At 41.9% G+C, this 12,404-nt stretch overlaps 1 protein-coding gene across 1 annotated transcript in view; it reads left to right on the forward strand.

Moving 5' to 3' along the window:
- The window catches only part of EP300 (E1A binding protein p300), a 105,444-nt gene that overhangs the window by 48,147 nt on the left and 44,893 nt on the right, over window positions 1-12,404 (forward strand). Inside the window, exons 4-8 of the mRNA XM_054988120.1 lie at window positions 1,783-2,044; window positions 2,809-2,922; window positions 5,121-5,357; window positions 6,356-6,449; window positions 8,252-8,389. Of these exons, the coding sequence (XP_054844095.1) occupies window positions 1,783-2,044; window positions 2,809-2,922; window positions 5,121-5,357; window positions 6,356-6,449; window positions 8,252-8,389 (845 nt within the window). The remainder of the gene's footprint in view (window positions 1-1,782; window positions 2,045-2,808; window positions 2,923-5,120; window positions 5,358-6,355; window positions 6,450-8,251; window positions 8,390-12,404) is intronic.

A 12,404-nucleotide genomic window follows, 5' to 3' on the forward strand; every position in this document is an offset into this window, starting at 1 on the left:
AGAGAGGCTCTGACACAACCTAGACATCAGAAGGAAGCTCAAGGCCTATCTGCCCCAAACAGTAAAAATCAGAAAGTTGGACTTACTGTTCATCAATATATCTCCCCTCAATTTGGGGAATAAAATGCCTTCAGCAGCCGTAGGTGCCAATAACAAAACATACACTATCAAAGGTCACAAAGCTCTCATTGTAGAGGTTCCTAGTGGAATAACAGCTCACTCTGTGAGGAGCACTGCTACCAATGCAGCATTACAGAGAAACACTTCTGTAGAAGTAGTCTGCAAGTTAACAATATGGTTGTTGATCTCGACCTTGGTGAGACGCTAGAAATTAAATCTATATTATTCTGTGGACACCACCTGTGGTAGAAAATTACTGCAGCGCATGATCTCAGACGAAGACCACATCCCACCCAGAAAGTAGAAACTGCTTTAGAAGCACCCAAGATTACTTCTGCCTCAGAGGGAGAATGGACCTTTGGACACTTACTGTGAAGGGTCCTTCTCCTCTGAGGAAAGGAGGACATCTTGCCCTCCCTGGGTCTTCATCCTCCTCTGCCCTGCTGCCTCATTCTTCTACCTCCTCCGGGTTATGCTTTATTTACAGTACATATTAACACAATAGGTGTTTTTTCTCTCAGTATTGACAGTTGCTGAATTATAAATTCAATGTTACTACTTTGTGGAATCACCTGAACTGAAGAGAGAGGGTGTCTCACATGCCAGACAGGAAGAGGAAGAAAATTAGTTCCTGATTGGACAGTGGGAATCACCCAAGATGTCCTCCTTTCCTCAGAGGAGAAGGACCTTTCACAGTAAGTGTCCAAAGGTCCGTTCTCTGGTGTCAGTGTAGTAATGACAGGGGAAAGGAAGCATCATCCATCACATTTTTAAAGCAGAGGTAAGAGATTTCTTTAAATAGCATATTTAAAAACTTCAGTATGCTTGCCTTAAAACTAGAACAACTTATGATTTTGATTCCTGTTGTAGTTGGAAGTTGCAAAGATATATAGTATTCTTAAAATAGGCTGCAATTGATGCAGTAAATGGTCTTTATCAGTAGGCATACTTGATGGTGCTGGCTAGGGATCTGTGTTTACAATGCTTATGGGTTTAGTGTTGATAATTTAGTCCTTAAAAGATTAAAAATGATCATAATTCTCTACCTAGTAATTGATCAATAATCTTGATAACTGAAGCCAAACCCTGAGAAGATGTATGTAAAATTTTGTTACATGGAAAGCCACAGGTACAGAAGTAATCAATTTCGCACTTTCCCCAATATCAACCCATCAAAACTGATGCTGGAAGAAAATCCTTAACTGTAACATCTAACTTTTCTTCCAAACTTTATCCCCATCGGTGTTAACAGCTCCCCGTGTGGCTTGTGACACAACTTCCAGAAGCCAGATACATCCAGTAACTGCCATTCCACAGAGTTGTGGTAGCAGGGTAGGGGTCTGTGTTAGAAACTATGTAATGTGGTGGGTAGCATGGCTGCTTCAGTAATAAGAGTGGGTTTTTTATTGCTTTCCAGAGTGTAAATTGGTCATGCTATGACTGTCCAAGAAGCTTTGCAGAAGGAAAACATCTAGTAAACAACTTTGTCTCTGAGATAGAAGGGATCATTAGATTATCTTAGTAACTGCTATTGCTTTTTACAAGTTTAACTGAAACGTTTCAAATTGTAAGGATCACTTTTTCTGTATTTTGCTAACTTTGAGAAAACTGGAAAGATTAGATTTTCATTTGTTTTCTTCTTTCTTTCTTTGTCTTCTTCAGGGTCAACAGCAGACTCCTCCAGTTCAGCAGACTGGGATGGTGTCAACTGCCCCTCAGGGCATGGGATCAGGAGCTCCTACAGCAGACCCAGAAAAGCGCAAACTCATTCAGCAGCAACTTGTTCTCCTCTTGCATGCTCACAAATGTCAGCGGAGGGAACAAGCAAATGGTGAGGTGCGACAGTGTAACCTTCCCCACTGTCGTACCATGAAGAATGTTCTAAACCATATGACACATTGCCAGGCAGGCAAATCCTGCCAGGGTAAGTAAATCTGTTTCTTTGTTTAGGAGGCTCTGGTCCTATACTTTGTAGACCACTGATTGAACAACTTGGGAAACCTTCCCTTACAATAGAAAGCTAAAAGTGTGTGCAAACACATGAATAATAAGATAGTTGATGGTAATTTCTGCCCCCTGAGAAATAGTTACACTGCAGTTCTGTTAATTATAACATGCTTCCAACTGTGAATGAGGTAAGAAAATAATCTTGTTTCAGATATTGTCAAGTGCAGATAAACTTACTTTGTACTTGGATAAAATAGGTCCTTGGGGCATCCTAGTTGAGTGAGTACTGGTAATCTCTTAAGGCCGGTGGTAGTGGTTCCAGTTCTTGGAGTCAGCAGGGATTTTTAAAAGATTGTTGTAAACGTATGGAAATACATTAAGGGATAAATCTCATCAAAGTCCAAGTAAACAAGCTTGGGATAAGTTTGCATAATTTTTACGCATTTACAAATTATTTGGCAACCAAGCAACTGGGATTCTTCTTGTCCTATATCAAAAATATTCATGTTAATCTTGCAGTACTGTGTTAAAATGGTTCCTGTATATGATTTGATTTAAGAGCTGTTGTACTGTTAGGCTAAAAGGAAATGTTTTTATTAATTTGTACTGATCTCACACTATGTAATCTGTCTTGAGTCTCAGTGAGAAAGGCGGACTATAAATGACATAAATAAATAACTTGAAGAACTGAGCAATTTAAAAGAAGTGTTACAAAATGGACATTTTATCATTTTTATTTAGTGGCTCACTGTGCATCTTCTCGACAAATCATATCGCATTGGAAGAACTGTACACGGCATGATTGTCCTGTCTGTCTCCCTCTCAAGAATGCTGGGGACAAAAGAAATCAACAATGTAAGCAGTCTTTTCTTTTTTTACAGATCTATGTCATTAAGAAGTTTTTGTTAGTCACTTGGACTTTACAAACTTGTGTCATCAACTGCCCCATTATTTGCCTTTACTAGCAAAATGGCTGGTACTTTGAGGGATGAGTGTCAGGAAGGCTGATACTCCCACCCCAAATCCTATGTCAGGAACATCATGTGTGCTTAGACCAAACTGTAGCCACAGCTGCTCAGAGATGGGAGAGGATGGGGTGGCAGCCTGTACTCTCACTAGGCAAGAAAAAGCAATGAATGTGGGTGGCTCAGCATCTTGCTGCTCTTGATAGGCTATAGCAGTGGTAGCCTCATTTTTTCCTTTTGGTCTTTCCTTTGAATGGAGAAGGTGGATAATGATGCGTAGACCTGCTCTTAAAAACAAAGCCAAGCTCATTCAAACATCCAAGGCACGGAGTGGCAGAAAATAACATAGGCATCAGACAAGCCTCACAAAGGAAGACATTCCAAAGACAAGGTACCACCACTGAAAAAGCCCTATTGCTGGTTGCCTTTAGAAGTGAGGCAGATGGCAAAGGCACAGAGAGGAAGACAGAAGAGCATATTAACTGGTGGGCTCAGTAGTATGGGAGGAAGCAGTCATTCAGGTACTATGGTCCCATGCCATTTAGATCTTTTAAGGTAAAAACCAGCGCTTTTGAATTGTGCCCTAAACAGATGGGCAACCAGTACAGATCTTTTCAGACAAGGGTGGTACAGTGTGTATCTAGCCTCCAAAAGTAACTTGTCTGCCACGTTTTGAACCAACTGATGTTTCCAAAAAGTTTCCAAATGCAGCTCCATGTAAGCATGTTATAGTAATCTAACCTAGATATGATCAGAGCAAGGATCACCATGTCCAAATCACACTTTTCAAGAAATGGACAAAGCTGGTACAAGGTGGTAGGTGCCACAGAGGAAACTTGAGCACTATAGTTATACATTGGGCTCCAGCAGCACTCCCAAGCCCTGAATGCTCTCTGAAATTAGCTCCACTTCGTCCATCCACCCTTTCTCCTTTACTTTCCTCCTTTCAAAGGCAGGTGAAGACTAGTTTATTCTTTGTAAATCAAATTTAATATTTTAGAGCATTGTTTTATGCTGCTGTTGATTTAAGATTATTTATAATGTGTTAGATATTTCAATAACAACAACATTTGATTTATATACCACTCTTCAGGACAACTTAATACCCACCCAGAGCGGTTTACAAAGTATGGTATTATTACCCCCACAACAATCACCCTGTGAAATGGGTGGGGCTGAGAGAGCTCCGGAGAGCTGTGACTGATCCAAGGTCACCCAGCTGGCTTCAAGTGGAGGAATGAGAAATCAAACCTGGTTCTCTAGATTAGAGTCCTGCTGCTCTTAACCACTACACCATTAAAACTCTACATACATTCCTTGGGGGAAAGAGAATTCTTATCTAAGCTGGATTTAACAAGTTTTATTGTAACTTGTGAACTGCGTTGAGATTATTTGGGCAAATAAAAGGATAAAATTTACTAAATAAGTGAGAAACTTTGCTGAATTCACCTGAGTGGTTCATATTTCACCTAGAATCTTCATGCACTAAGCGGCGTAATTTTTGCCATTTCCTCTCCCACAGCAGACCTCTTACTCCTCTGCAAGATATTCCTAAAAGATCCTCCAAGAGCAGCAATTCATAGGGCATTTTTAGAGGAGGGGGAGACAGTGAAGTCATGATTCCTTGGATGGAAATATTTACATCTGTGAAAATTTTAGATGGGATTTAAGCCATACAAAGTAATTCAGTGAAATTTTTCAGCTTCTCACTAAAGACTATATTTTAATCATGGTTTTCAGCCAAATTGGCTCCCAAATCCTGTTGCAGAGGTGAAACACTATACTAATAACATTAAAAACGAATGACATTAAAACTCAATACATACATTCTTTGGTGAAAAGAGAATTCCCGTCTGAGCTGATTTAAGCAAGATAGAGGAGTGTCTGGCAGCTTCCTGCCCTCTGACTAATGGTTCCATTGATGGTATTAGATCCAGGTATAAGGGAGGAATGCGTGACTGCTTTTTGACCTGCTTCTTATATTCTGAGAGAGCAGGATGCCTAAACAGCTTGTTTCTTGTCTTTGTAGCAGGGGTTGCTTGTAGCACATGTTGCCATGCCTCTTAATAATGTTTTCATTTCCTTCAGCATTATTAGGTGGTGCTGCAGTAGGCCTTGGAAATTCTGGTTCTGTAGGAGTGGGTCAGCAGACAACGCCTAACATTAACACTACCAGCCAGATTGACCCCAGCTCTATTGAGAGGGCTTACGCAGCTCTTGGATTGACGTATCAAGGGAACCAGATGCAGACACAGACACAGGCTCAAGTGAAAAGTCAACAACAAGGACAGTCACCACAGGGCCTCCGCCCCATGAATCCCACAAGTAAGTTAAAAAATGTTTAAAACCATTCACTATTACATACCTCTAAAGCTGTAAAGATAAACATTCTTTGAGGTCAAGTACGGTTATAATGATGACGGTCTTCATACAAGCAGTGCTTTTCAAGATTCCGTCATGCTTTATGATCATGGGTGGTTTGGGAAGACAAAACAGCCCCAGAAATGGGCCACATCTCCAATGGAGAAAGGGCTGGCTAGTATTGAGGGCTGCAGTTCTTACAGAGGGTCACCTGGGTGAGGCAAAAAGGTTTTGCTGGGTGCAGGTCTGCCCTGGGTGAGGTGACCTCAGAGGAGAGGGGCAGCCCCCCAGGCCATGGGCCTACCGAGATTTTTCCAGATTACCTTAATGGCCAATCCACCTCTGCTCAAGATCACAGTGGCACCCATTAAATTTATGAAGTGAATTAGTGAGGCTGCAGTCTGGGAGACAGTGGAGGAAGCAGTCAGCTTGTATCCCCGAGTGCATTATTTTTTCTTTCTTATAAATGAATTGCTGCTATATGTTCCTGTGGTGAAAAATACACATATACTGGGGGGGGGGGCAAAAACTGCTCTTTCCTGCTATAATAGGAATCCTTCAGGAGAGTTAATGCTTGTGTTGTATTATGCACCATGGTTCTCCTGTAGTATATAGACCCTTCCTCAAGCATTTGCTGTTGTCATGAAAATGGGCATCTTTCCTAGTAATGTTACTAATTCCAGCAAAAAAGGTTACAGATGCTCAATTAAAGTGCAGAAAAATGGGAGTTGTGTGAATTGTTAGGACTGTGAATCTTGAAAAGTATGTAACCTGCTAGATTTCCTCCTCGGACATTATGATATTGTAGGGGGTTTGTGCTTCAAGCCACTGTGTATATGCAGTAGAGTAAATTCATTGATGTGGAGCTCCTGAAACATGCTGTAGTAGTGCTATGGCGGCATAGGGCACTTGGTCACCTAGTGCAAAGAGAGCATATTTTGTTTGCTTTTCCCCCTATCTAGATACTAATCCTATGGGAGTGAATGGAGGCGTTGGGGTCCAGGCCCAGAGTCTGCTTCCTGACTCAATGTTACATTCAGCTATGAATTCACAAAAGTAAGTTGTTTGAACTATATAGACATAATACATATGAATTATATAGACATAATACATCTGTTGAGCAAAGAATTCACAAAATAGTATATAACACAACAGCAACAGGAATTAGCTTTGGACATGAGAACTGTTTTAAAACATACCATACCATAAAGCATTCTTTATTAAACATCACCTTTGCAGTTCACATGTGTATGATCCTTGACAGTGGGTTCACTGATGCTCAGCTGGTCTAAACCTGAGGTCAATATATTTATTAAAATGCACAGGGTTAGTATCAGGGTACAGTATATTTAGCTTTTTTAGGGCATTGTATGTAATCTATTCTCTCTTTGCCAAGGGCTCCACCTGTACCTGGAAGCTCCTTTTCCTGTAGGTAAACAGAGCTAGTTTCCTTTCAGCAGCTGCTCTCTTTTCTTAGAAGGTGTTAATCTTCCTCTGTTGGCCTGCATGTGGTAGTTCAGCTGCACGTACTTGAATAGCCCATCCTATAATCTGGTGGAATTTATATGGGAAGTGATTCCCCACCCTTCCCATTTGTAAGATAATGCGTTCTGTATAGTGGTGCAGTATGAATAATGCTATGTCTATGCTGTCATAGAAAATTGAATTCTGTGGCAAGGAAAATCTAATTTTGCACTCTGTATAAATTATACAAGTTAAAACAAATTTACTTAATTCTGTTTCTACTGGTCATTGATTGGACTAAAATCTAACAGTGCTGCTGCACCAGCCCCCCCCCCCGGTTAATCTTACTGAATCCACCCTGGCTTTAGAGATCTCACAAGACATTGGAACATCTGTAAATTTTGAAGTTCCTCTTCATACCAGTATTAAAATGAAAGCTTAAAGTTCCTGTCTGTTGGATTCTGAACTTCTCCTGAATCACAGAATGAACAAAGCCCTGAATACAGCTTGAATTGCTTAAATTATAAAAACACATTTCTGTTCCTCAAGGAAACTAACAGTCACAGAGAAGAGTGAAGTAGTTGGGCGAGTAGTCCTCGGCCAAAGAGTTGGAAACTGCGGGGATCTGAGTAGAACTACTTGTGATGGGGCTTCTGTGCTCTTGATGTGCTTGAATGTGTGGACTAAGAGGGCAAAGGGATTAAAACAGCGAAGGAATAAGATGCTCAAATATACTTCTGGAAGAGTCAAATGCAGTTGTGTACATTTGTGTAGCAATAAGTTTTATCTTTCTTCTATAGTTGGAAGCATAGCCAGCATTCATCAGTTTATTGAAACGTTTAACAAACCAAGGAGCTCTGATTTGGATGTTTGTTCTCTTCTAACTCCAAGGGAGCTAGTGACAGGAGACAGTAGAACCGTACTTTGTGTTACTCTCTCAATCCTTGGAAGGGTAGACAGGATTTAAAGAAATAATGTATTGTCGAAGGCTTTCATGGCCGGAGAACGATGGTTGTTGTGGGTTTTCCAGGCTGTATTGCCGTGGTCTTGGCATTGTAGTTCCTGACGTTTCGCCGGCAGCTGTGGCTGGCATCTTCAGAGGTGTAGCACCAAAAGACACTGAGAGATCTCTGTCTTTTGGTGCTACACCTCTGAAGATGCCAGCCACAGCTGCTGGCGAAACGTCAGGAACTACAATGCCAAGACCACGGCAATACAGCCAGGAAAACCCACAACAACCACCTAAAGAAATAATCTTGGACTGAACCCCTTAAAAGAACTTTATGGCTGAATATGGGCTGCCTATGTCCATACTCAATATCCTATGTTGCCTGTAGATATGGTGAGTTCTAGTGGTACATTCGGAGTCTCTTATAAGCTTCTATTTTTCTCAGTTCGCTGATGAATGAAAATGCTAATGTTGCTAGTCTGGGGGCCATGCCAACAGCAGCACATCCATCTGGCCTTGGAATACGGAAACCATGGCACGAAGATATTACTCAGGACCTCCGAAATCATCTTGTTCATAAACTGTAAGTATTTGATTATTATGTGATGGTTTAGACTTCCAGGAACAAATGAACTGAAAGTGTGAAAGGTATAATGTACTTGAAGCTTCTGAAGGAAAATCGTCTTGGGTGCATTCTTGTCATATGTGGTGGGTATCTGCTGGGTTCTCCCCCCACCCCCGCCCCGCTGGCGGGGCAGAAACAGAGTCAGAACAGTGTTATTAATAAATGGTGCAAATAACCATGTGTCCTAAGGTGCTAAGCAGTGCTTCAGATTTGCTGCTTAGCTAATTGGACTTTAGGTTACAGAGAAGATAACCTAGGATTTCAGATAATTTTTGGAGCTAACATTCATCTACAGTCTTTGATGCTGGCACACATTGGGACTGTGCTTGTGCAGGCCTGCTGCTCGGAACAGGACTTTTTAAGCTCTAGTACTATTAAGGGGGCGACGTTCCTCGCAACTGCTCTGAGCCGGTTTTTCCCGCCTGAGCGATGACGTGTTCAGGAAGGTTGCCCCCTCCTCCCCCTAGTTTGTTTTTTGCTGCCGCAGAGAATGTACACTTTAGCTCTCTGCCTTATCGGGGTTCCATTTAGCATTTATAATAGTTATTAGTTGGTTAATTGTTAGTTAGATAGTTGTAGTTTGTAGTTTAGTGTAGTTTAAAAAAATTATATATATATTTCTTCTTCCAAAGATGGAATTCGTAGGAGTGGTAAGTCGCACTGCTCTTTCCTTTTTTGTTATTACCAGAAGGTTGGGATGGTGGACAAATCTCTGGTCAAAAAGTGTGCACAATGCAGCACCAAGATAGCTAAGACTGATGGGCATTAGTTATGTTTGGCATGTCTCGGAGAAGGCCACATTGTGGAGAAGTACAAACATTGCCAACTCTTCACCCCTAAAACGAGAGGGGATTGTGCCTCCTGACTAAAGGAAATGTTGTGGAATAAGACCATGTCAAGCACTAGCAGCCTGGAAGTAAAGGTATCTGCCCCAGTAGACTGCACAGTCTGAGTAGTTTCAGAACCAACTCGTGAATCGATTTTGGCATTGGATCAGAGACCCAACACATCATTGGATCTGGCTGATTGAACCCGAGGTCAGCAGCAGAAGCAGTCCTGGTCTCAGGAGACTACTACATCGGTCCAGTTGACAGCCAATGTTACTCTGATTGAGGCTACGGATGAATCTGCCAGATCTCCAGTTCAGACGGAAACAGAGGGAAAGCCTTTGGACCCCCCTCCTAAAAAGCACAAGGAGAAAACCAAATACTTGGAAAAGCCACACACAAGTCTTGGAGCCATACCAAAGTCACTTCGGGCTCTGTACTGGATCTGCGCTCAGATAGACCGCCTACACCTCGATGCTGATCGAGCTCGTGGTCACCCTCGCTGGGGCAAGATACCTGGGTGGAGCTTGGCTCACAATGGCAAGGCTACCCGCCATGGGACCAATCGGGACAGATTCGACAGCATCCACCTTGGTTACCCCCCTTACCTGCCAACAGTGTCCCCACTGTTTTCGGGCGCGTCTTCAACATCGGAATGGACAGTCCCAACAAAGCTCCCCATGCATGCAGAAACACCCCTGTATAGTCAGTCTTTCACCCCTGCATCAGAGCAGAGATTGGACTGAGGGACGGAACCGTAGGTGGAAGGGTCAAAACAGAGCCTGATGGGCACCTTGGAACCATCAGCTGAGGAAGTTGTTGGAGAAGCAGAATGCAACTCGCCCAGTATTGACTTTTAAGCTATATGCTGAGCAGATGCTCCGTATGGCTAAGTCACTGGACATTGATGTCTCTGCAGTACAATAGAAACCCAGAAATAATATCCTTAAATACATCTATTTGGATACACCAGACACAGTAGCTTTCCCCATGATAGCGGGATTCGTGGAATTTATGGACAGTCTGCTCCCGAAGCCAGCATTAACTCTAGCAACAGCACGAAAAGTAGAGGCTTTGTACAAAATCAAGCAAGATAAATGTCCCCACCTATTCACACACACACCCAGCATCCTCAATGATTGCTGAGGAACTTCAGTCCAAACATAGACAAGGTGACACATCTACACCTGCAGATAAGGAAGGAAGCTAGATGCAGTTGGCAGAAAGATCTGTTTGGGCTCATTCCTGATGATCAAAATGGCAAACTACCTTGCCATAATTAGTGCCAGTAGGCATGTCCTGGACACCTCCACAAGAACGCTTAGCACGGGTATAGTATTGACGACGATGATGATTCTTTATTACAGCACTTAGCCAGTACATTTACCATAGAAATTTAAGTGCACATTTTACAACCATTTGAACATGGAACATATGAATATATACAGTTTAAAACCATAATTTCCTAATATCTATCAAAATTTGTAAAAACCAGGAAATCGGCATAGTTCTAAGCAAGCAACCAAAATGGAGGTCTACATTCTAATGGGCTTTAACAACCAGAGCACAAAATTTCGCTATCTGGTGTAGTGCAGTAAAATCTGTGTTTGATAACAATTTCTCTAATTTGTTCTTATCTGAATGTTCTGAGATACCTTCCAAAAAGGGAATAACAAATCTCGTACGTGCTTCCTTATAGAGAGGGCAACTCAGGAACACGTGTTCCTGGGTTTCAACCTCCCCAAGTATACAAGGGCATATCCTCTCATTCCAAGGAATCTTCTTAAATCTGCCATCCAGAACAGCAGAGGGTAAGGCAGAACATCTGGCCAAAGTAAGCGCTCTCCTGAGTTTATTTACCTCCAGAATGGATAAGTAAGGAACAGGTGCAGAAATATATCTGTTACTAGGAGGAGCTATAAAAGCTGGAGTGCCCTGTAAGTCAGATTGTCGTTCAATATCATCAATCCTTTGCCTAACCATTTGCCTTACTTGATCGCTTCCCATCATGAGAAGCACTTGAGGGGAAAATCCTATTGCCATAATTTTCTGTCTAGTGGCAATCATCCACTTAGACTGGAAATCATCGGTTAAGATTAGGGGTAATAAACACAAGGGATTGAATTTATCCTTATCCGTAGGAAAATGGAATGCAGGGTGATCTTTGCTTCAACTTTCTCCATGCCAGTCTCAAGGCGAACCATTGCATTAGAAACACACTTTGGAACTTGAAGGACCGCTCTCAAAAATTTTGATTGAACTAACTCTAAAGGTGCAAAACAAGAAGTTGGTGGTCCAAGGAGTGACTCGTATAGCATCTGAGTTAGTGATTTGGCCCTAAACAATTTTATGGCGGTATAGTATTGCATAGTCATGCCTCGCTTAGGGCTACCGCTTTGCCCCTTGAAACACAGGTGAAGATTGAGAATATGCCATTTGAGGGTGCTTCTCTCTTTGCTGAGAAGACAGACGAATACCTGCCTAAAAAGAAGAGAGACAAACGGGGGGCGTGGCACCAGCTCCGAGGGAGAAGTGTGCTTGGAAAGTGAGCTCCGTCCCTCTCCACCCTAAAGCCTCAAATTAAATCATCATAATAGGAACCAAAAGCAAAAAATGAGGGAAATATGCATAAACAAAATGCGGAGAAGAAATAAACAAAGGTAAATTTTGCTAAAAAGCTGCAAGGTTATTTCCCAGTCTTGCAGCAAGCAGCAGAGAAGGAAGGTACAACTCCAAAAATGGCAGCTGAAAACAGCGAGGATAAGATTAATTTGCCAATCTCTGCCGATCCGATGCTTGCCAAAATATTTCCCCAAATGGAACAAAAAATAATGAATAAAATCTTAACCATACTTCAACTGTTTGAAGAACAACTAACAGAAACCAAAATGTCTTTAGTCAGAGTAGCACAAAAGGCTAACTGAGCGCTGATACTAAGCACGTTGCTGTTGTCTGAAATAGCTGTCTTACAGCGGGAGAATAAACAACTTCTAGAAAGACTTACTAATGGAAATCTTGACAAAATCTAATTCAGAAACTTTGAAGAGCAAGTGACTAAATGCAGATCTGCCTTCATTTTTAGAGTCATAGCTAACACAGTACTTGCAGCTTGAAAAACTAGCAACCCCAGTAATAACCAAGGCTTT

This window comes from Eublepharis macularius, chromosome 9 (genome assembly GCF_028583425.1).
Source record: "Eublepharis macularius isolate TG4126 chromosome 9, MPM_Emac_v1.0, whole genome shotgun sequence".
NCBI lineage: Eukaryota > Metazoa > Chordata > Lepidosauria > Squamata > Eublepharidae > Eublepharis > Eublepharis macularius.